Here is a 25,666-nt window from a genome sequence, read left to right as displayed (position 1 = left end):
AGCACACACCAGGATTGCCCTGTTACTTGTACTGATTCTGTATGTGACACATTGTAGATCTCAGAATCCTCCACCAGCCTGTCATCTGCTCCTAGCCAGGACTGTTGAGGATTATGAATATTTTCAGGATGGAGACATCATTATCGGAGGAGTTTTCACCGTCAACTTTTTTATGAATGGATTTAGCCGGGATGGCAGTTTTCATTGTTACATCTGTTTGGGGTAAGTGTGAACAGATCAGTGTTCAGGACCCTCATGTACAGTCAGTGTTAGGAGACGTAGGCAGCCAAGAATCTGCACTTGTCGCTCCCTTACTCCATTATTTGCAGAGATGTGCTGTGGTGTCATTTATGGGAATCCAGTCAGTCGGTTCAATTTGTGGCCAAAAATTGCTGAAATGCCTACACACTGTTTACAGCATAAAGGAGGTTTTCTCGTTACCTACATTGATGTCCGTTATATATTATGATGGGGGGAATGAGTTATAATGGAATAATAGATTCATTCATTGACATGCTGCAGTCTCTCACATTTACTATTACTCAGCAGCGGATGTCAGCTCATATGACAAGTCATCATTGTGATGACAGAGGCTCCAGAGCAGTCTACCCAGTGAGATGACGGCTCCTGACACTGTCCAGTAGAGGGTCATCCCATTTTATAGATCTTCTGCTACTAGAAATCTTCTTGGGCTTCCACACAGTTATATGATGTCCTTCAGGTTCAGTCTTTCTCAGACCGAGCTTGTCTTACTGAAGTAAAAAATCCTTCTTGGCCCCTACAAGTGTTAGGACGTTCCTGTGCTGGACTCCTCTGGTTGGTATCTCTCATCTCCATGCCACATATGATGGATAGATCTGTTGGGTCAGTCTTGCTCCGTACCATGTGCTACTGAAGGAGGCAGGTCAGGACCTCTGGGCAGGAGGGATGGAAGGAGAGACAGCTCTGCTGGTTTACCAGGAGGTGGAGGAGGAAGAGGAGGAGATGGAAACATTAACAACAGCTTGAGGAAGAAGAACATCTTGACCCCACATCTACTGGTGGCAAATGTTAGGTGTGACCATGAAAACAAACAGGGTGAAGAATTCAGGTAAGGAGTGCAGCGTGATGTCTCCTGGTACTCCAGCACCCTTACAATTTTAGGGTATGTGCACGCGATAATTGCATTTACGTCTGAAATTAAGGAGCTGTTTTCAGGAGAAAACAGCTCCGTAATTTCAGACGTAATTGCATGTACTCGCATTTTGCGAGGCGTCAATTATGGCCGTAATTTGGAGCTTTTCTTCATTGGAATCAATGAAAAACGGCTCCAATTACATCTCAAGAAGTGTCCTGCACTTCTTTTGACGAGCCGTCTTTTTATGCGTCGTCGTTTGTCAGCGACGCGTAAACGACAGGTCGTCGGCACAGTATGTCGGCAAACCCATTGAAATGAATGGGCAGATGTTTGCCGACGTATTGGAGCCGTATTTTCAGGCGTAAATCGAGGCATAATACGCCTTGTTTATGCCTGAAAATAGGTCGTGTGAACCCAGCCTTACAGTTTGAGTGTGCATTGTCTTCATTTTACTATTGAGAGGACATCTGCGGACTTACATAGTCACATAGTACGGTAAAAAAAGATGTCCATCAAGATCAACCAAGGAATGGGAGAAAGGGAAGAGGTGAGAGAAAGGGAAGAAATAGGAGAAAGGGAAAGGACGAGAGAAAGGCAAAGGATGGAAGAAATGGAAGGGATGTAAGAAAGGGAAGGGATGGGAGAAACTGTAGACATTATTTTACCCCTATTGATCAAAAAGAAGGTTTAAAAAAACAGAAACTTGTGCCCTCTTTTTTCCGTATTCCCTGCTCCATTGTGGTATATTTCACTTCCCTAGTGCATATTCCAATACTGTTGTTATTACTGTTGTTGATCAGCCAACAAACGAGCGTTAAGTGTAAGGCTGGATTCACACGAGCATGTTCGGCCCATAATGGACGGACGTATTTCGGCCGCAAGTCCCGGACCGAACACACTGCAGGGAGCCGGGCTCCTAGCATCATACTTATGTACTACGCTGGGAGTCCCTGCCTCGCTGCCGGACAACTGTCCCATACTGTAATCATGTTTTCAGTACGGGACAGTAGTTCCACGGAGAGGCAGGGACTACTAGCGTCGTACATAAGTATGATACTAGGAGCCCGACTCCCTGCAGTGTGTTATGGTCTGGGACTTGCTGCCGAAATACGTCCGTCCATTACGGACGTAATGTGCTTGTGTGAACCCAGCCTAACCGGTCAGTGTAACATCATTTCTTCCAGGAAATTCATTTACGCCCACACTTTCTTTTTTAAGGAAATGTTCAGTGTGATGTTTAGTATTTCTTGTATTGGACTTGCCTGGGCATGGTGTGTTTCCTGACTATGAGTGGTACTCGAGCACGGAAGTGTGTCGACAATTTATTTTTCATTTATGTATTAGTTTTGTTTAATATCATGGAATGTAATGTAAACAGGTCGCTGAAAGCAAGGAACCTCCGGCACACGCCATGATTACTGAGCCAGGATATATGGCACATCACCAGCAGGAGACATGAAATCCTGTATATACACAAGCCCGGACCAGCAGGTGACAACAGAGCGGAACAGCAGGACTACCCAGAACCACAGCTATGGAGGATACAGCAGACAGACAAACCTAGATACCAGCTAAGGAGTAGAAGTAGCCCCCCACCGGTGCTAGAGGCACCTGTTATTACCCTGGTGGTCACTATCATGACTAGCTGCTATGGAGGAGCCCCAACCAAAGAGCCAGAGGAGGAACACATTCTACAGCAAATGTATCAGACATAGGCGCCAGCCTGGCCCCACCCATTATTACTCTGGCCACACCTCCAATACCAACCTGATCTTAAAGGAGATGCATAAGTTTTTATTTACTATTTATGGATCTATATTGAAGAATTTATTTCTAATCTGTGTATTTTTCTGATTGTTATTTTTTCAGTTTTTTTACATGGTTATGGGGCGGCCATCTTGTCTGAGCTGCTGCAGTTCTAGAGATTTGCTTTACAGCAGACGTCAGGACGTCTCAGTCAAATGTGTCAGGTTGTCTCTCCATTGTCCTCCACTGTTCTCTACTCCAGTCTAGTTCTCCATTCTTGTGCCAATTTCAAGTCGTAGGTCAGCACTGGAGTCCAGGCACAAGCAATCTATGATTGATCCTTCTATCAGGACACGTGTTGCATTCTGGGAGGTGCCAGGTTTTGGGGGCTGTCTCACGGACTCCTGGACACACATTGGTCATGGGAGTTGGTTACTTAGAGGAGCCGGTAGTTTTCGGGTCACATTGTGATCTACCAGGATTTCTATACTTTTATTAGAGTCCGTGTCTATCATCTTTGACCGCAGATCTTAATGTTCTATTTTTCTCTGGTCTGTGTGTGATTGAACCTTTTACACTATCACAGTCACCTTTTATATAATTTTCTATCATCTCCACAGACCCGTGCCTCTGTATTACAAGTATCTTCTGACTTTCCGTTTCGCCATTGAGGAAATTAACCGAGATCAGACAATTTTACCTAATATCTCTCTGGGATATCACGTATACGACTCGTGCTCCGATAGCAAGAAAGCTGTGAAAAGTGTCCTACAGATTTTATCAGGACTAAGAACGACCGTCCCCAATTATTCCTGTACCGGGCAGAGGAAGGTAGCTGGTTTTATTGGAGATCACAGTTCAGTGACTACCGTGTCCATGGCTCTGATACTGGCATTATACCGATACTCACAAGTAGGTGGTATTCCCTTATATATTGTAATGACTGGTCAATACTAAGGGATTGGTAGGATCAGGTCATGGAGATTCATGAAGGAAGACTTGTAAGAACTGCTGTGATCAGTAGTTCTACCGCCGTCCCGGGCTCCTTTATGATATTCCAAATGAGCCAACAACAATAGAGCAATCCTGCCAGTAAAATGTACAAATTGAAGGTTTATTTGTCGGCATGCAAGAAGGGTATCACAGATGTCTTTTAACGCCTTCCCGACATTTGCCGTATGGGTACGCCATGGAAAGCTAGTGCTTCCCACAATTTGCCATATCCATACGCCAAATGCTTGGCACCGGCTCAGAAGCTGAGTCGGTCCCATCATTGGCGGATCTCAGCGGCATCTTACAACTGACATCCGGCTGTAATGGCGTGGACCGAAATTAGCTTTGATCCCCGCCTTTAACCCCTTCAATGCAGCGCTCAAACGCGATCGCTACATTTAAGGTGTTTGCAGCTCATCGGAACCCCAGCAATGAAATTGCCGGGGTTCCGGTGGCTGCAATGGCAAATAGAGGCCTAATACTGGCCAACCGGACTGCCTAGCATGGAAGCCGGTCAAGCTTCCGTAGCCGCCGGCAAGATGGCGCCGGCTCAGGAGCTGATCCGGCGTCATCAGCGGTGGAAGTCAGCTGTATGTTACAGCTGACATCCACCTGTAATGGCAGGAACCGGAGCTAGCTCCGATCCCTGCCATTAACCCCTTCGATGCAGAGATCGAAATTGATCGCTACATCTTAGCTGTTCTAGCAGATCGCCAGCCCTGACAGGCAATCAGGACTGGCGACTGCTGCTATGGCAACAGGAGACACAATGGCCTCCTGCTCTGCCATTACGAAAGCCGATTAGGCCCCACCGGGAGGCGAAACCTAATCGGCATGCTGTCAGTGAATAACTGACAGATCTAATACATTGCATTACGTAGGTAGTGCAATGTAATAGAAAAAAACAAAACAGACAGTTGGACCTTCAAGTCCCGTAGTGGGACTTAAAAAAAAGTGTAAAAAAAGTGAAAAAAATAAAAGTTTGAAAACATAATAAAAGTTTAAAGTAATAAAATAAAACACAATCGCCCTGTTCCCTTATCAAGTCCTTTATTATTGAAAAATAATAATAAACCATACGTATTTGGTATCCCTGCGACCGTACTGACATGAGGCATAAAAATATTCTATTATTTATTGCACGCGGTAAACAGCGTAAAAAAAAACGTAAAAAACTATACCAGAGTTTCTGTTTTTTGGTCACTTTGCCCTACAAATATTGGAATAAAAAGTGATCAAAAAGTCGCACGTATCCAAAAATGGTACCTATAAAAACTATAGCTCGTCTCGCAAAAAACAAGCCCTCATACACCTCCGTGGACTAAAAAGTTAAAAAGTTATGGTTCTCAAAACTTAGCGACAGAAAAAATACATTCTCTTTACAAAAGTTATTTTATTGTGCAAAAAGTTGTAAAACATAAAAAGTGCCATAAAATATGTATCGCCGGAATCGTACTGACCCGCAGAATAAAGGTAACATGTAATTTATAACGCATGGTGAACACTGTATAAAAAAAAATAAAAAAAACTATGCCAGAATTGTGTTTTTTTGGTCACCTGGCCTCCCAAAAAATAGGATAAAAGGTGATCAAAAAGTCGCATGTACCCCAAAATGGTACCAATAATAACTACAGCTCATCCCGCAAAATAAAAGCCCTCATTCCACTACGTCTATGAAAAAATAAAATTAGTTATGGCTCCAATAAGTCAGGAAATAAAAAATATGCAGTTTTGCCGGCCCGAGGGGAACATTTCTTCTGATTCAAGAGGCGATTTATCAAGGACCTAAAATTAGGGAACCAGGAAGGGGAGGGCCCAAACATGTCTGCTGGAAGCGAGGGTGCCCGTATTATACCAGGAAGGGGAGGGCCCAAACATATCTGCTGGAAGCGACGGTGCCCGTATTATACCAGGACAACACTTTCCCAGCAAAATTCCCCAAAATGTAAAGGTGCCGAGTGTGGACCAAAAGGGGCATAAGAAAGGACGCCATATATCAGTGCGACAACAGCCTGTGCAGAAAGGGTTGCTTCACAGCGTAACACATATCTATGGATTATTTTATTGTTTTTTTACCCCATTATTATACCACCTGACTATGCCCCTGATGTACTCTGCCCAACTTACATGTACCCCTCCCATTATTATACAATCTGACTATGCCCCTGATGTACTCTGCCCAGCTTACATGTACCCCCAGATTATTATACCATCTGACTATGCCCCTGATGTACTCTGCCGAGCTTACATGTGCCCCCACATTATAAATGGAAACACCAGCAACACTCAAACAAATCTACTACCAAGCAAAATCCGCTCTCCAAAAGCCAAATGGCGCACCCTCTGCTCTGAGCCCTACAGTGTGCCCAAACAGCCGTTTCCTCCCACATATATGGCATTGCCATACCTGGGAGAACCCTTTTAACAATTTTTGGGGTGTGTGTCTCCAGTGGCATAAGCTGGGCATGACATATTTGCCACTGAAATGGCACATCTAGGGAAAAATATTCATTTTTAATTTGCACCATCCGCAGCGCATTCATTTATGGAAAATACCTGTGGGGTGAAAATTATCACTACACCCCTTAATAAATGCTTTGAGGGGTGTAGTTTCCAAATGGGGTCATTTCTCAGGGGTTTCTTTTTTATTATTTCACATCTGAGCCTCTGCAATTGTGAACCAATACTGTGTAAATTGCCAAATTAGGCCTCAATTTTACATGGTACGCTTTCACTTCTGAGCCTGGTCGAATGTCCAGGCAAAAGATTAGGGCCCCATGTAGGGTGTTTCTAAAACCGGGAAACACCGCATAATAATTAGAGGGCTGTCTTGTTATGGTGGCACAAGCCGGGCACCACATATTGGCATATCTATGGAAAAACTCCCATTTTCACTCTGCAACATCGAGTGCACACTAATTTCTACAAAACACCAGGGTTAACATGCTCACTACACCCCTAGGTAAATGCAATTAGGGGTGCAGTTTCCAAAATGGGGTCACTTCTGGGGGGTTTTCACTGTTTTGATCCCACAGGCACCCAGAAACCAATCCAGCAAAATCTGCACTCCAAATTGTGCTCCTTCCCTTCTGAGCCCTGCCGTGTGGCCAAACAGCAGTTTATGACCACAAATGGGGTATTGCCGTACTCGGGAGAAATTGCTTTACAAATGTTGGGTTCTTTTTTTCCTTTATTTGTTAAGAAAATGAAAAATTTTGCGCTAAAGCTACGTCTTATTGAAGAAAAAGGATTGTTTTTATTTTCACTGCCCAATTCTAATAAATTCTATGAAACATCTGTGGGGTCAAAATGCTCACTACACCCCTAGATGAATTCCTCAATGGGTGTAGTTGCCTAAATGGAGTCACTTTTTGGACGTTTTCATTGTTTTGTCCCCTCAGGGGCTTTGTAATTGTGACATGACCTCCGCAAACCATTCCTGCTAAATGTGATCTGCAAAAGCCAAATAGCGCTCTTTCCCTTCTAAGCTCCACCGTGTGTCCAAACAGCCGTTTATTACCACATGTGGGGTATTGTTTTTTTTACTCGGGAGAAATTGGTTTACAATTGTTGCAGTGCTTTTTATTTTCAGGGCCTAATTCCAATAATTTCTGCAAAAAACCTGTAGGGTCAAAACGCTCACTTTGCCCCTATATAATTTCCTCAATGGGTATAGTTTCCAAAATAGGGTCACTTGTGGGGGGTTTCCACCGTTTTGTCCCCTCAGGGGCTTTGTAAATGTGACATGGCCTCAGCAAACCATTCCTGCTAAATGTGAACTCCAAAAGCCAAATGGCGCTCCATCCCTTCTGAGCCCTGCCGTTTGTCCAAACAGCCATTTATTACCACATGTAGGGTATTGTTTTACTCAGGAGAAATTGCTTTACAAATTTTACAGTGCTTTTTCTCCTTTATTCCTTGTGGAAATGAGAAAAAATTACCTAAACCTACATTTTCTTTGAAAAAATTTAGATTTTAATTTTCACGGCTTACTTCCAATAACTTCTGTAGAAAACCTGTGCGGCCAAAATGCTCACTATACCCCTAGATAATTTCCTTGAGGAGTGTAGATTCCCAAATGGGGTCACTTTTGTGGGATTTCCACTGTTTTGGCACCGCAAGAGCCCTTCAAACCGGACATGGTGCCTAAAATATATTCTAATAAAAAGGAGGCCCCAAAATCCACTAGTTGCTCCTTTGATTCTGAGGCCGGTGCTTCGGTCCATTACCGCACTAGAGCCACATGTGGGATATTTCCTAAAACAGCGGAACCTGGGCAATAAATATTGAGTTGCATTTCTCTGGTAAAACTTTCTGTATTATAAAAAAAAATTGGATTCAAAATTAATTTCTGCAAAAAAAATATGAAATTTGTAAATTTCACCTCCACTTTGCTTTAATTCCTGTGAAACGTCTAAAGGGTTAAGAAATGTTCTAAATGCTGTTTTGAATACTTTGAGGGGTAATGTTTTTAAAATGGGGGGACTTATTGGGGGTTTCTAATTTATAAGGCCCTCATAGTCACTTCACAACTGAACTGGCCCCTGTAAAAATAGCATTTTGACATTTTCTTTAAAATGTGAGAAATTAATGCTAAAGTGAAAAGTTCAAAGCCTTGTAACGTCCTAGAAAAATAAAAGGATGGTCAAAAAACGATGCCAATCTGAATTAGTTAGCAACAATTTTGTGTGGTATAACTGCCTGTCTTACAAGCAGATACATTTAAATTGAGAAAAATGCAAATTTTTGTAATTTTTCGCTAAATTTTGGTGTTTTTCACAATTAAATACTGAACATATCGAGCAAATTTTGCCAGTCACATAAAGTTCAATGTGTCACGAGAAAACAATCTCAGAATCGCTTGAATAGGTAAAAGCATTCCGAAGTTATTACAACATAAAGTGAAACATATCAGATTGGAAAAATGAGGCTCTGTCAGGAAGGTCAAAAGTGGCCAAAGAGGGAAGGGGTTAAACCACTTAAAAAAATAAATAAAATAAAAGTCAATGTGATTGTATTTTCCCTTATTAAACAGGTGCGGTATAACAACATCATATGCAATATACAAAAATAAATGTAAAAAGATATAAAATAATATAAAAATACCGACATATGCAGAGGAAACATAATTGATGTTCATTCCCCCTAAATGAATGTAGAAAATATTACCAAAATGACAAACATGATGTATCCAAATAGTACAAAGCGATGACCTCTATAAGTAAATGCCACTAAAAAGAACTACAAATATCCCGATACCAGAGAAAGAGAATCGGGGGGTATGATCCATCCAGAAAGGAACGAAGATGAACTAGTTCATAAACAGGGGAAACTATGTAACCAAAACTGATCACATGATGTGATCCATCCAATACAAAAGGGTATCGTGAGCTCATTCATAAAGAGAAGCGCTGTGTAACTACTCCCGATCACATGGTAAGAACTGACCAATCACAAGGTGGCTGTATCTTTTATCATCTTGTTGGTTCTATGGATCCTCCCCCACACACCCTCCAGTAAATGTGGGGTGTTCTGCAGTCAGCACAGCTGACAGATACCAGAGACCACCGACCAGCACCTTATTGATCACTCCCAGCCCGTCTAGCTGCTGTCCGTGCTGCACACGGCGGTTACTCTGGATATTAGCCGCTGATCATAATAATGGGACTCCACTGTGTATATCCGGAGCATCACTTGAAAAGCAACACACAAAAATATTTTCACAAGTAAGACCAAAAAATATCTCTGCTCAAAAAAAACATAAACCACACAGACCAAATAGTCCAAAAATAACAATCTCTATGAATCCATACATTTCGAGAAACCCCCCCCCCCCCTACAAATACTGTATATACAAAGAGTTAAAAAAGATAATTAGAAACAACCTGAGATGAAGACCACCACAGCCCCAGCCACATAAATATCAAGTCACAGTCTATATATTAGTGGCCCATCAGACGAGGTTCAATGTCTAGAACAAGATCGTCGGTGTAAAGAGACCAAAACGTATTTATATAATCACTACCAGGATGAATGACTTACCTGTGGCCGGCATGATTTATCCTGGAATTGATTATATATATAGACCTATATGTCTCTTTACAGCAAGGATATTACTGGACCCACATTGACCTATAATGGGGTCCATCAGGTTCCGTCACAATGTCCAAATGTAGCACCACATCCACCATTATGTTGTCAAATGTGTTGTAACCTGCTCTGAATGCAGATGTGAACAGAGTCTTAGTCTTTGTCCATACACCCGGGATTTCATATACCTTGGTCCACGCCTTATGTTCCAGACCCTTTTCCTAATATAAATTGTGTTCACTCTTCTGACCTTTTCTAAATATATTTTAGCTGTTGTACCGATGACATCATATAACTTTTCTTCTATTGATTTCTTACGCGTCACCATCTTCTGTAGATCAGCTTCGGTGCTACAAGTTCTGTTCTAAACAATCGAAATCTTTACCCAACGTTTTACCGAACAATACAAAGTGACCAGATGCTTTACTTGGTGTTATCTAAGATGATCCAGTTCTTTAGATGGACATGGGTTGGAATCCTATTTTCAGATGATGAGAGTGGTAATGAAGAGATGCAGCTTTTGACACAATATCTGACCAAGGATGGAATCTGTGTGGCCTACACCATAAAAGTACAGTTTGTGCCCCGACAATTTCAACATATTATTGGAGAAAGGAACTCTGAGATTATTAGACAGTCATCAGCCCGGGTTATTATACTCTGTGGGACATATACTCCACATCTTTCAGATCAGTTATATGCAATACGGGGTGTGCTCCATGATAAGACTCTGGTCTTCGGTCCGGCTTTTGCTTCAATGATATTTCTTGTGGAGAATCAAATAGAAGCATTTACTGGGAGTTTGGCTCTTGAACCTTCTCCACTGCCTGTACCAGATATGAGAAGCTTCTATGAAAGTTTCCGGACCATAAGTCATCCAGAAGATATGTTACTGGCTCATATATGGTTGTTTAGACAGCACTGTTTATCAAGAGATCCTCAGATTAATATAATCCATCAATCCGTATACAAGAAGCCTCTTTATAACTGTTCTGAGACACTACGGGTAACATATTTTTTTAGCTTTCAAGGCAAAGGGCTCTCTGACCGAGTGTATAAAGCTGTTTACTTATTTGCTCAAGCACTACATGATCTACACATGTCTATAGATAGACGATCTGGTGATAAGACCGCTCTTCTCCATAAATACAGACTACGGGTAATTACTTGATAGAACAAATTGCAATTGGTTTTGAAAAGTAATAACATTGATGGGCACAGACCCCAATGTTCTTGGTTTGGTTTTGGTGTTGATACCTTCACCATGTAGTCAATGTTTGAGGTGTTTATTGACCATGTATTAGGATTTTAGATTTTCAGTTACTTGGATAAGGAAAAGGACAACATGTCTTATTAGAAGTGGTAGCATGTAGAACATTCCTGGTAAGGTCAAAGTAAGTTTGAACTCGGTGCTATCATAAACACCAACACGTTCAAAAAAGTAACATATAAAGACTAATGTTTTCCACTAACCTCTCCCTGATCATGGGTAGTTTGAACAAGTAAAAAAATACACCAGGCAGCAGCCAAAGAGTTTCCTCTGGTCAGACCACACCCCTCCTCACTGCTCCTCTGGTCAGACCCCACCCCTCCTCACTGCTCCTCTGGTCAGACCCCATCCCTCCTCACTGCTCCTCTGGTCAGACCCCACCCCTCCTCACTGCTCCTCTGGTCAGACCCCATCCCTCCTCACCCCTTCTCAACTCTCCTCTAGTCAGACCCCTACACTGCTCACCTCTCCTCTAGTCTGATACCACCGCTCCCCACCTCTCCTGTATTCAGAACCCTCACCTCCTCACCCCTCCTCTAGTCAGACCCCACCCTCCTAACCCCTCCTCTAGTCCAACCACACCCCTCCTCTAGTCAGACCCCACCCCTTCACACCACCCTCTCCTCTGTTCAGACCCAACTCACCTCTCCTCTGGACGCATATTCAATTAAGAGCTCTGGCGAGCCTCTAAGCCTCGCATTCGTTTTGCTGTCCTTAGTCGCCCAAAAATAGACGGGGGCGCGGGTCTTCCAGACTTTAAAAGATACCATCAAGCCGCACTGATTATGAGGGTAGTGGATTGGTTCCGCTCGGAAACAGGTAAGCAATGGGTGCGTATCGAAAGAGATATGTCTCCTCTTGCATTGTCCTCTTTGCCGTGGTTGACTGTTCTACAGCACCATAGTCTATCTCTGCCTTTCCTCACACGTCAGTTTCTTGTGGTATGGGAGCGGATCATGGGTGCTGTGTGCCTGGTGAATCGGCCGGGTCCTATGACCCCTCTTTTCGACAACCCCTCGTTCCCTCCGGCGTTGGGTATGGATACATTCCTCTGCTGGGAGAGAAGAGAAGGTGGATATCTGTCTGAGACCCTTACTCCTGAAGGTGTCATGTTGTCAATGAATACAGTCTCTGAGGCTTGCCCGGGGAGAAGATCAACCTGGTGGTCATACTTACAGCTGCGTTCTTATCTCTCTTCTCTGGAGGACTGTCTGGTGTTATTACAGGATAAGACTCCTTTAGAAAAGTATTTATCATTACCAACGGCCCCTTCGCATGTATTGTCATATTTGCATGGAGTTCTTCTGCCCAGCTGTTCCTTTTCTCAACTGTCTTTCACCAATGCATGGGACGAAGAGTTGGGGGTTCAACATACTGAAGAGGAATGGGGTACTGCCTTCCTGTTAGCTCATAAATTGCCAATGTCTTGTTTTGCCCAGGAAAAAAACTACAAAATACTCACTAGGTGGTATCGTTGCCCTGCTTTGCTGCATAAGATATTTCCGGATGTGTCTGCTGATTGTTGGAGGTGTGGGGAAGCTCCTGGAACCATGTTGCATATTTGGTGGGACTGTCCCAGGATACGTACCTTTTGGGGGAAGATTTTTGATTTGGGCAAGAAGCTCTTGCACATTGAAGTTCCAACTTCGGCATCTATTGGGTTACTCTCCATGGTTCCTGGATCTCTCACACACCTCAAAAGGGGTATCTTTCGACATTTTCTGACTGCGGCGAGAACGGTGATACCTAGGCACTGGAAATCTCATACGGTTCCCTCTTTGACGGAATGGGTGACAGAGGTGAACGGGATAATGAGAATGGAGGAATTACTGTCAGCAGACAGGGGCAAGTCTGTGCTCTTTGTCCAAACTTGGGCAGTATGGTCTGGATTCCGGGGTGGTACTGATCTACCTCTATGGCTTGATGGTAGGTTCTGAGCAAATTATGTGATCTTTTTCTCTATGCGCTATGTGTGTTTGTGTTTCCCTTTGTTGTCTGGTGTCTTGTGTTGTTGTTATAATTTTTCTGTGGCACTTATATGTACCAATGTTTACTTTATTGAGGCCTGGTCCTCTTGGCCATGGTATTATATTACTGTATATGGGGTACAGTTAGTTCTACTGTACTCTAATTCATATGCTCTTTAGATGAGTGGGAGGTTACCACCTATTTGGGTTTATGCATCTTCATAATGTTTATAAACTGTTATAATCTGTATTTTATACATGATACAAATTTTTCTGCCAAAACTGTGTAATGTATATATGCTGTAATTTTGTTGCTACAAAATAAAAATCTTGATAATGAAAAAAAAAAGAGCTCTGGCGAGGCCAGGGAACCATCAGTTCACTGCCCCACCATTTGGTGCTTAAAGAGGCTCTGTCACCAGATTTTGCAACCCCTATCTGCTATTGCAGCAGATCGGCGCTGCTATGTAGATTACAGTAACGTTTTTATTTTTAAAAAACGAGCATTTTTGGCCAAGTTATGACCATTTTCGTATTTATGCAAATGAGGCTTGCAAAAGTACAACTGGGCGTGTTGAAAAGTAAAAGTCCAACTGGGCGTGTATTATGTGCGTACATCGGGGCGTTTTTACTTCTTTTACTAGGTGGGCGTTGTGTATAGAAGTATCATCCACTTCTCTTCAGAACGCCCAGCTTCTGGCAGTGCAGACACACAGCGTGTTCTCGAGAGATCACGCTGTGACGTCACTCACAGGTCCTGCATCGTGTCAGACGAGCGAGGACACATCGACACCAGAGGCTACAGATGATTCTGCAGCAGCATCGGCGTTTGCAGGTAAATCGATGTAGCTACTTACCTGCAAATGCTGATGCTGCTGCAGAATCATCTGTAGCCTCTGGTGCCGACACGATGCAGGACCTGTGAGTGACGTCACAGATCTGCACTGCCAGAAGCTGGGCGTTCTGAAGAGAAGTGGATGACACTTCTATACACAACGCCCAGCAAGTAAAAGTAGAAAACACGCCCAGATGTAACACACATAATACACGCCCAGTTGTACTTTTACTTTTCAACACGCCCAGTTGTACTTTTGCAAGCCTCATTTGCATAAATACGAAAATGGTCATAACTTCGCCAAAAATGCTCGTTTTTTTAAAAATAAAAACGTTACTGTAATCTACATTGCAGCGCCGATCTGCTGCAATAGCAGATAGGGGTTGCAAAATCTGGTGGCAGAGCCTCAACTAGTGATGCAGGTGGTGTGATTCAGGTGACAGAATTATGTAATCACGCCACCTGCCTCATTCTGCTGGAGCAGGCTTGGTCAGAAAAGACCAGGCCTGAATCACTGGTGGAGAGGACGGCGCGGTTACAGGGACAGGTGGGTGCAGCACTACCTACACGGGACAGTGTGGCACTACAGGGGGCAGTGTGTGGCGCTATTGAGATGGGCAGTGTGTGGCGCTATTGAGATGGGCAGTGTGTGGCGCTATTGAGATGGGCAGTGTGTGGCTCTATTGGCAATGGCAATTTGTGACACTATTGAAATGGGCAGTGTGTGGCACTACCAGCAGGGCTACTGTGGTACTATCTACGTGTATGTTGTGGCACTACAGGGGGCAGTGTGTGGCACTATTTACATGGGCAGTGTGTGGAACTACCAACAAGGGCTTCTGTTGCGCTAACTACAGGGAGCACTGTGGCATTATCTACAGGGAGCACTGTGGCACTATTTGTAGGGGACATTGTGGCACTATCTATATGGGACAGTGTGTGACACTATTGACATGGGCAGTGTGTGGCTCTATTAACATGGCACTGTGTGACACTATTGACATGGGCAGTGTGTGGCACTATCTACATAGATTTTGTGGCACTACAGGGAGCAGTGTGTGACACTATTGACATGGTCAGTGTGTGACACTACCAACAGGGGATCCTGTGGTGCTAACTACAGGGAGCTCTGTGGTATTATCTACAGGGAGCACTGTGGCACTATCTGTAGGGGACATTGTGGCACTATCTACAGAAGATAGTGTGTGACACTATTGACATGGGCAGTGTGTGGCACTACTACCAAGGGCTACTGTGGCGCTAACTACAGGGAGCACTGTGGCACTATTTGTAGGGGACATTGTGGCACTATTTACAGGGGGCAGTGTGGGGCTTTATCTACACTGGGCAGTGTGGTGCACTATGTAAGCTGCTTTTTATGCCATATTTGTAGTGGTCAGCACATATCCACTAGAACTCTATCTATTAGAGCTTGTAATATAAAGGTATCGGCTGGTGGATGCGTGCAGACAATACTCGTAGCATAAAAACCAGAGGGTAGCGGGATCGTGGTTCTAATAATTTGTTTTGCATTGTGAAATGCCCATTTAAAAACCCGTGTTTGCAATAGGGGGGATTAAATTTAGCTTGCAGATCTTCGACAGAGTATAAAATTCTAAACCTAGGAAAAAATATATCATCATACAGAAATAATCTACTTGAGAATCATGTCTGGTCATGGCCAATGTAAGGCTATTTGATAGAAGGAAAAGAGGATAATAGGGAATTTGGTGAGGAGAGGGGAACCTTTTGACACAGGTGTTTCATACGTCTAGTGAGAATAAGGGGATTTACATAAGAGAGGGTCGGGATGTGCAGGCACCAGCCACAATTTCTCAGATTCCATCCATTTAGTATAATAATAAGATGTGACATTTGGAGGAGCCAAGTCCCGCATTAATCTACCGGCCAATAAAACCCACTTTGAAATTAAATGTTAATTTTTGGGCCAAAGTGAATTGTAGAAAATACACCTGGAGTGCTGTAAGAAGTTTTAGGGGAATTAGAATGGGTAATGTCTAGAAAAGATAAAGTCATTTTTTGAGGGTGTCTGTAATGTCGGGGTAGGGAGACCGATAGGTGAGGCCTAATCTACCCGGCCTAATCTACCCGCAACAGAGTCCCTGTCTACTTGCACGGCCCGTCCTAGGTGACAGCGTACAACTGGGCAACGTTCCCTACGCTCAATAAGTGCACGACAGACAAACAGACAAGGGGACACAGAAGCAAGGGAAGTGGGGCATTTGCCCACGGCAACACCGTGAGCAACAGGAGTAATGAACAAGCCGAGTCAAACCAGGAGAGTATGTGGTAGCAAAAGCAGAGCAGGAGAATAGTCAGACAAGCCAGGGTCAATATGAAGCAGAGGTCAATGGTAAATAGCAGGTATAGCAGAGCCAGGAAACCAGAGAATCACATGCAAAGGACAAGCAGCAAATGAAGGTATAAATAGACCAAGGGCAGTGTAAAGGATCTGCCAGGCACAGCTTCGGGGTTAACTCCCAGAACTAATCAGTCAGCACCTGAGAATACATCCCTGAGACTGACTCCTGCTTCCACCATTCAGGCTGGCAGGCTTAGGAGTGGGAGAACCTATCGTAACCTGGCCAGACTCAGCTAGCTCCTGCCCTCGGTCTATTTAAGCCTGCACTTCCTGTCCCTCGGTGCTTGTGATTCTTTCCTTGTGGTTTCCTGGCCCAGCTACAGCTCCTGCTATTTTTGATCCTGCTCCATACAGACCCTGGCTTACCGACTACTCTTCTGCTTTTCGTTTTGTACCTCGCACACTCCTGGCTTGACTCGGCTCGTTCACCACTCTGGTTGCTCACGGTGTTGCCGTGGGCAACGGCCCCTTTTTCTTGCTTGTGTTCCTTTGTATGTTTGTCGTGTTTGTCGTGCACTTACTGAGCGCAGGGACCGCCGCCCAGTTGTACCCCGTCGCCTAGGGCGGGTCGTTGCAAGTAGGCAGGGACAGAGTGGCGGGTAGATTAGGACTCACTTGTCCGTCTCCCTACCCCCTGCCATTACAGGCAGGAGCTAGAGCCGTCTGGCCAGGCTGTGATAGGTTCTCCCACTGCTCAGCCTACCAGCCTGAGTGGTAGCAGATCGAGTCACTCTAGCAGACCTAGGAACAGATGCAGGCTGATTAACCACGGGCGTCGACAAAGAAGCTGTGTCTGGCAGATCCCTTACAGTACGCCCCCCCCCACTTTTATGAGGGGCCACTGGACCCTTCCTAGGTGGACCTGGCTTGTTGGGGAACCGAAGATGGAACCCGGCGTGAACATCCTGGGCGGGTACCCAAGTCATCTCCTCAGGCCCATATCCTCTCCAATGGACGCCTCAAGGTTCTTCTGAACCTGAGCCCAGACTGTGCACAGTTCCCGATGAACGACATCTACCTCGGGATTGTTGGAACCACCAGGTGAAATGGAGGAGAACCGTGGATTAAACCCAAAATTACAGAAAAAGGGGGAGACCCCTGACGAGTTACTGACCCGGTTATTAAGGGAAAATTCGGCGAGGGAAATGAAGGAGACCCAATCATCTTGACAGTCAGAGATAAAACACCTTAAATATTGTTCTAAAGACTGATTAGTCCTCTCAGTTTTGCCATTAGTTTCAGGATGGAAGGCCGAGGAGATGGACAGATCAATCTCCAACTTCTTACAGAAGGCTCTCCAAAACAATGAAACAAATTGTACCCCTCTGTCAGAAACAATATTGACAGGAACCCCATGGAGACGCAGGATGTGTTTGACAAACAAGGTAGCTAACCTCTTGGCATTGGGTAGTTTCTTGAGGGGTACAAAGTGGCACATCTTACTGAAGCGGTCTACTACAACCGATACCACCAACTTGCCTTGGGATGGAGGCAGATCAGTGATAAAATCCATGGAGATATGGGTCCAAGGTGTCTGGGGAATGGGCAAAGAGCATAGTAAGCCCGCTGGTCGGGATCTGGGAGTCTTGGACCTAGCACAAATTTCACAAGCGGCGACGTAGGCCTTAACGTCTTTAAGCAACCCAGGCCACCAATAGGTTCTAGAAATGAGGTGCTTGGTACCCAGGATGCCTGGATGGCCAGATAGTGCAGAGTCATGATTCTCCCTGAGTACCCTTAGCCGCAATTGCAGGGCAACAAACAGCTTGTTCTCAGGAAGGTTCTCGGGAGCTGAACCTTAATCAGCCGCAATTTCAGAGGCTAAGTCAGAATCAACAGAGGATATGATTATACCTGGGGGCAAAACACAAGCAGGATCCTCCTCCGGAGGAGGGATGGCCATGAAGCTACGCGACAGTGCATCAGCTTTAATATTTTTAGACCCAGCCCTATAAGTGACCACAAAGTTGAATCTAGTAAAAAACAATGCCCATCGAGCTTGTCTCGGGTTTAGCCTCCGGGCAGATTCTAGGAAAACCAGATTCTTGTGGTCGGTAAGGACCGTTACCTGGTGCCTAGCCCCCTCCAGGAAGTGGCACCATGCGGTTGCCAACATCATAGTTACTCTCAGTGGGAGAGAACTTCCTGGAGCAGTAGGCACAGGGAAGGAGATGGGTGAGAGACCTACTACCCTGGGACAAGACAGCACCCACTCCCACCTCGGAGGCGTCAACCTCCACGATGAATGGCTCCATTTGGTTAGGCTGAATCAGCACTGGGGCAGAGACAAAGCACCTCTTAAGGACCTCAAAAGCCTGGCCCGCCTCCGGCGGCCAGTGGAGGAGATCAACACCTTTGCGAGTAAGGTCCGTAAGAGGCTTAGCGATGACCGAGAAGTTAGCAATAACTGTAATAATTAGCAAACCCCAGGAAGCACTGTAAAGCCTTCAGGGAGGCAGGTTGGACCCATTCTGCCACAGCCTGAACCTTGGCAGGGTCCATGTGAAATTCGTTAGGAGTGAAGATTTGACCCAAAAATGGTATCTCCTGCACCCCAAACACACATTTTTAAGTTTCAGCAAAGAGTTTGTTTTCCCAAAGGGCCTGGAGCACCATCCTGACATGCTCAATGTGGGAGAACCAGTCCTTGGAAAACACAAGTATATCATCAAGGTACACTACAAGAAATACCCCCAGGTCGTCTTTTAAAATCTCATTTATGAAATTCTGGAAGACCGCGGGAGCATTATACAACCCAAAGGGCATGACGAGGTATTCGAAATGACCTTCGGGCGTGTTAAACGCAGTCTTCCACTCATCCCCTTCTCTGATTCGGATAAGGTTATAAGCCCCCCGAAGATCAAACTTAGAGAACCATTGGGCCCCCTGAACCTAATTGAAGAGATCAGGAATCAAAGGAAGGGGATATTGGTTCCTTACAGTGATCTTATTCAAGTTTCGGTAATTGATGCACGCCCTAAGACCACCATCCTTCTTCCCTATGAAGAAGAAGCCAGCACCTACCGGAGAAGTAGAGGGGCAAATGTAAGCCTTGGCCAGGCTTTCCTGGATATATTCTCTCATGGCTTCACGTTCAGGACAAGAGAGATTAAATATCCTACCTTTAGGGAGTTTAGCTCCTGGTACCAAATCGGTTGCGCAATCGTACTCTCTATGAGGAGGTAACTCTTCGGAGGCTTTTTTAGAAAAAACATCAGCGAAGTCCTGAATAAACTCAGGTAGAGTATTCACCTCCTCAGCAAGAGAAACCAAATACAGAAAAAAACAGGACGTCATGCATTCATTACCCCATTTAGTAAGATCCCCAGTATTCCAGTTAAACGTGGGATTATGCATCTGCAACCAAGGAAGGCCTAAAACCAAATCGGACGATAATCCCTGCATCACCAACACAGAGCACTGCTCCAAATGAATGGAGCCAACAATGAGTTCAAAAACAGGGGTATGCTGCATTAAAATAACCATTAGCAAGTGGAGTGGAGACAATACCCACTACCGGGACAGGTTTAGGCAAATCAATACATGGCATAGCTAGAGACATAGCAAATTCCACAGACATAATATTAGCAGAAGACCCTGAATCCACGAAGGCACTGCGAGTGGCAGACCTACCATCAAAAGAGACCTGAAAGGGAAGCAAGATTTTATTAGGCTTAATATTTACGGGAAATACCTGTGCGCCCAAGCGACCTCCCCGATGGTCACTTAGGCGCGCACGTTTTCCGGCTGCTTATTCTTACGCCTAGGACAGTCGTTCATTTGATGCTTGTCATCCCCACAGTAGAAGCAGAGACCATTCTTCCTGCGGAACACTCTACGTTGTTGGGGAGACACGGAGGCCCCGAGTTGCATCGGTTCATCCGAGTTTTCCGTGGAAGAACGAAGCAACGGAACCTCTGGAGCCATCATAGGGGAGCAAGAGGAGAAGGCACAAAAACGTTCAAGTCGTCATTCCCTGAGACGTCGGTCTAGTCGTACCGCTAAAGCCATAACCTGGTCTAAGGAGTGAGAACAGGGATAGCTAACTAGCAGGTCTTTCAGGGCGTTCGACAGACCCAACCTAAACTGGCACCTTAAGGCAGGGTCATTCCACCGAGAAACTACACATCACTTCCTAAAGTCAGAACAGTACTCCTCAATGGGTTTCTTACCCTGACGTAAAGTCACCAGCTGACTCTCGTCAAAGGCAGTCTTGTCAGTCTCGTCATAGATGAGAAGAAAGTTCAGTGGTGTCAGGAGCCAAGGAGAAGGCCCATTTCTGGTGGCCGTCCTGTAGCCGGGACATAAAAATACCCACTCGCTGGCTCTCAGAACCTGAGGAGTGGGGCTTTAAACGGAAATATAGCCTACAACTCTTCCGAAAGGAGAAAAAAGTCTTCCGGTCCCCTGAGAACCGGTCGGGCAACTTGTGGTGGGGTTCAAGAGGTGAGGTGGAGGGCACTACCTAGGTAGCATCACGCTGGTTGAACCTCTGAGCCAGGTCTTGGACCTGTAGGGAGAGACCCTGCATTTGCTGAGCCAGGGCCTGAAGGGGGTCCATAGTTGTGTCAGGGACCAGGGTAGAAAAGGTATTTGGGCCTGTAATTATGTAATGTCAGGGTAGGGAGACGGACAGGTGAGCCCTAATCTACACGCAACTCAGTCCCTGCCTACTTGCACGGCCCGTCCTAGGCGACGGCGTACAACTGGGCAACGGTCCCTACGCTCAATATGTGCACAACAGACAACACAAGACAAGGGTACACAGAAGCAAGGGAAGTGGGGCAGTTGCCCACGGCAACACCGTGTGCAACAGGAGTAGTGAACGAGCCGAGTCAAAGCAGGAGATTACGCGGTAGAAAAAGCAGAGCAGGAGAATAGTCAGACAAGCCAGGGTCAATATGAAGCAGATGTCAATGGTAAATAGCAGATATAGCAGAGCCAGGAAACCAGAGAATCACAGGCAAAGGATAAGCAGCAAATGTATGTATAAATAGACCAAGGGTGGGAGCTAGATAGATAACATGTGTCAAACCTCCCCAGAAACAGGAGGTAGGAAAATGAATATACCACAGCATAAAAAAGCTGAAAAAGCTGTATATTGCGAAACGCACGTCGGGGCGCTGTCTCATTCTTTGGGCCATTTGACGACACCCATGGGTAAGGCATGTTTCATGCTGTGGTATCTCCATTTTTCTACCTCCTGTTTCTGGGGACGTTTGACACATGTTATCTATTAGGCTAGTTATTCCTTAAATAATTTTTTCAATAGTCGTGTCTAACTCCTTTTTTTGTGTGAATATATGGGAGTTACGTACCTCAGCGAGTCACGCTGATTCCTTCTTCTACATGGTCGAAAATCAGCCGGAACACAGAGAGGTAGAACGGAGTTTAGGGGGCCCCATTCTAGTGAGGTGGGACCCGCATCTATCTGACATTTATGACATATCCTGTGGATATGCCATAAATGTCCCTCATGGGAAAACCCCTTTACGTAAGTCGGAACACCTTACTGCTGCGAGTTCTTTTCAAACTTACCAAAGAGATGACTACGTTCCAGACTGACCGACGCAGAATCAACATCATCGATACCAGAAAACATCACACGCCCCACTAAGGAGAAGCAGCTCCAGCCATCACATTAGGGGTTAGTTAATTAAATGTTTAACCTAATATAGCAGGCAAATATTTAAGTTGATAATTTTGTATGCAGTCGCAGAGCTCAGACAATCCCTTACACTAAGACCTATCCAGCGACATGTCCTACCAGATTAGCAACCTTCGCCTGTCAGTGTACCGGTCGGAGCCTCGTGACATACCGTTATCATTGCCCTGCTGTAATGTCCGTGGCTGCGGGCTGTCAGCTCCAGCCTCCCGCTGACAGCCGCAACCACGAGTCGGCAAGCGCTGGCCCCAGCCTCCTCCTCAGGAGACGCCAGCGCTTGCATCCACTCACCTCCGCCGGAGCCCGCAGGGTGCGCGCGCACGCTCGTCTCTGCTCTTAAAGGGGCAGCGCGCGCACCAGACATCTTGAACGACCTTTGACCCGTGAGTACCCTGGGCTATAAGAGGGGTCCAGCCCCCTAGTTCGATGCCTGAGCGTTGTTAGTTTTCCCAGTCTGTCTTGCAAATGGTCCCTTAGTGTTTCCCGTTCCTGTTGTTACCCGTACCTTGCTCCCCGTTCCTGTTTCCCGTGCTTTGCCCTAGTTTCAGTCGTGCCACGTCCTGTGTCATCTGCCACGTCCAGAGGAATCTGCCACGTCCTGTGTCATCTGCCACGTCCAGAGGAAACTGTCACGTCCTGTGTCACCTGCCACGTCCAGAGGAATCTGCCACGTCCTGTGTCATCTGCCACGTCTGGAGGAATCCGCCACATCCTGTGTCATCTGCCACGCCCAGAGACATCTGCCATGTCCTGTGTTATCTGCCACGTCTGGAGGAATCCGCCACGTCTGGCGCAACTTGCGGCTCCTGTGTCATCCGCCACGTTTGGCGCCATCTGCTGCACCCATCTCATCTGTGCCAGAGCTGCGGCCACCATCTGGACTATTCAGGTACCCTTGTGCAGGACATTGAATTTCTGGGGTGTCCTGTTGTTTGGCCAGCTGCCTCCCCGCTGCGGCGGTATGGCCTAGTGGGTCCACTAACCCGCTCCGTGACACCTGCAGAGGTAGCTGGATGAGGTTCACTGGTGTCATATTTTCAGGGAACCTCAATGCCAAGACCAGATTTGACTTTCATGTTTGGACATAGACAAACCAGTGGCTTCTTCATTGTACAGTCACTTTACAGTAAGTTTGTATAGTTCCCCTCTGGTTTATCGGTCACTCTTTGTACTTCATTAGAAATAGACATTAAACATGAATGTGAATGGTTTCCTGGAAATAACAAGACACATTTCCTTCTTTCATTCTCACAGCTTCACCGTTATCTGGGAAGCCAAAAAGATATTAATGGAAATCGTCTCTTCTTTGAAAATGGAGATTTCTCCACACAATATTCCATTGTGAATTGGCTCATTTTAAAGAACGGATCGCTTGTATTAAAATATGTTGGATCTACAAACTCGATAGAAAACCATTCTACATTTAATATCAATGTTGAGTGGATCTTATGGAAGAACAACATCAACAAGGTGAGATGGCAGCTGCTCTGGGTCAGTGTAGGATGTGGAGTAGACTATTTATCTTTCCATCATAGAAGATCAATGTCATATCCTCAGGATCAAAGAAGGATCTTAGACTATATAGAAATTTCTACACAACAATAAGTTCTGATTGTTTTTTCCTTAGGTCCCCAAATCTCAGTGTTCAGAGAATTGTTTACCAGGAACCCGGAAAGTCTCAAAGTCCAGAATCTTTTCCTGCTGCTATGATTGTGTCCAGTGCTCCCCTGGAGAAATCTCCAACTTGACAGGTATGAAGACATTAGAAATAGGTATATTGACCACATTTTGGATACTAAATATTCCGTAGTATTGAGGTTTTTCATTATTCTATTTCTTAGACAGTGAAAGCTGCATGAAATGTACAGACCTCGACTGGCCCAATGAGAAGAAGGATCGTTGTGTTCCTAGATTGCTGGAATTTCTCTCCTACACAGATGACACAATCGTCCTGGTTATTTGTCTGGTTTCCATTATATTTTGTTTCCTTTCATTCATGATTCTTATGACTTTTATTTTGTACCAAGACACGGCCATTGTGAAAGCCAATAACAGAAACCTGAGCTTCCTTCTCTTGGTCTCCATCATGCTGAGCTTCCTCTGTGTCTTCTTGTTCCTTGGACATCCAGTGGACCTCACTTGCCTGCTACGTCAGGTCTCATTTGTAATTCTCTTCTCAGTAGCTGTTTCTTGTGTCTTGGCCAAAACCGTCATGGTTTGCATCGCTTTCAGAGCCACCAAGCCTGGCAGCGCCTGGAAACGCTGGATTGGAAGCAAGTGGTCAAATTCTCTGGTGTTGTTCTGCTCATCCATCCAAGTAATGATCTGTATGGTTTGGTTGACTCTAGCACCTCCCTTCCCGGAGCTGGACATACACTCCTATCAGGGAAAGATCATTGTGCAGTGTAATGAGGGCTCGGTTATTGGGTTCTACTCTGTCCTGGGTTATATGGGGGTCTTGGCGGCTGTTAGTTTTATTACAGCTTTTTTAGCTCGGACATTACCGGACAGTTTTAATGAGGCCAAGTACATCACCTTCAGCATGCTGGTGTTCTGCAGTGTCTGGATAGCCATGATCCCGGCTTATCTGAGTACCAAAGGGAAATACATGGTGGCTGTGGAGATATTTGCCATATTATCCTCAAGTGCTGGACTTTTAGGGTGCATATTCTTCCCAAAATGCTACATTATCCTATGGAGACCAGAACTGAACTCAAGAACACATTTACTGGAGGGAGGAACCAGATGAGACAATTTTTTTTAATGTCCAACGCTGATGATGATCCCACATAAAGAATATGTGGTTTACTTATGTCAGCAAGATATAACACTTCGGCTTCACCCCATAAACCATATTCTCTATGATGGGCCTAAAAGGTTCGGGACAATATTTGGGGTCATTTATTCTTCCATCTTCAGTTATTTTCCTGCACTTCCCTGAACATGAGGTCATTCTTCATCTATCAGAGCCTGTTTAATGCCGTAGGAATGTATAGAGTAAAAACTATCTATGACATCTATAACCACAAAACACAACTGTGCTGATGAAGCTCATACAAGGTTGGAAGCCAAGATTGTTTTATGTAGAGAGAAGACACACAATGGAAATGCGGCTGATCTGTGGTCTGGAAATGATAGACCTTATTAGATTGACAGATCCCTCTATAGATAAATCAGTATAGAGGCATTAGTCTCAATAGTCAGAAAGACGCGGCGATATAACCCAACAGTGCGGCGTTGTGTAATGCGGGTTAAGGGTTAGACCACCGCAATAAATCTACAAGAATATGTAATAACTCCTAATAGTATAGACTAGGAACACAATACAATAATAACATGTAATAGGGATCATGATCAGTATTAGGCCAGGATCACACACACAGTTTTTTGTTGCAGTTTTGATGCAGTTTTTGGTTCAGTTTTTTTAACCAAAGCCAGAAGTGGATCCATAAGGAACAAAAGGTATAAAGAAAAGTCTGATGCAGCTCCTTTCTTTTATGTTCACCTCATTGTTTGGTCCAAAACTGCCACAAAACTGTGTGTGTGATCCTGGCCTTATACTTTTCCTTCATGTTCATTCCATTGCTCTGTCTGGCTCAA

At 45.0% G+C, this 25,666-nt stretch overlaps 1 protein-coding gene across 1 annotated transcript; it reads left to right on the top strand.

The window, feature by feature from the left end:
• Positions 1–1,622: 1,622 nt before the first annotated feature.
• Positions 1,623–24,815, top strand: LOC142759430 (vomeronasal type-2 receptor 26-like). The gene is made up of 6 exons (XM_075861569.1): positions 1,623–1,738; positions 3,484–3,775; positions 10,284–10,952; positions 23,321–23,536; positions 23,694–23,817; positions 23,908–24,815. The coding sequence occupies exons 1-6, from the start codon at positions 1,623–1,625 to the stop codon at positions 24,813–24,815; spliced, it is 2,325 nt and encodes a 774-aa protein (XP_075717684.1).
• Positions 24,816–25,666: the final 851 nt, after the last annotated feature.

The sequence above is a fragment of the Rhinoderma darwinii genome, chromosome 4 (genome assembly GCF_050947455.1).
Source record: "Rhinoderma darwinii isolate aRhiDar2 chromosome 4, aRhiDar2.hap1, whole genome shotgun sequence".
In the NCBI taxonomy this organism is placed as follows: domain Eukaryota; kingdom Metazoa; phylum Chordata; class Amphibia; order Anura; family Rhinodermatidae; genus Rhinoderma; species Rhinoderma darwinii.
This window is presented reverse-complemented; position numbering and strand designations above follow the sequence as displayed.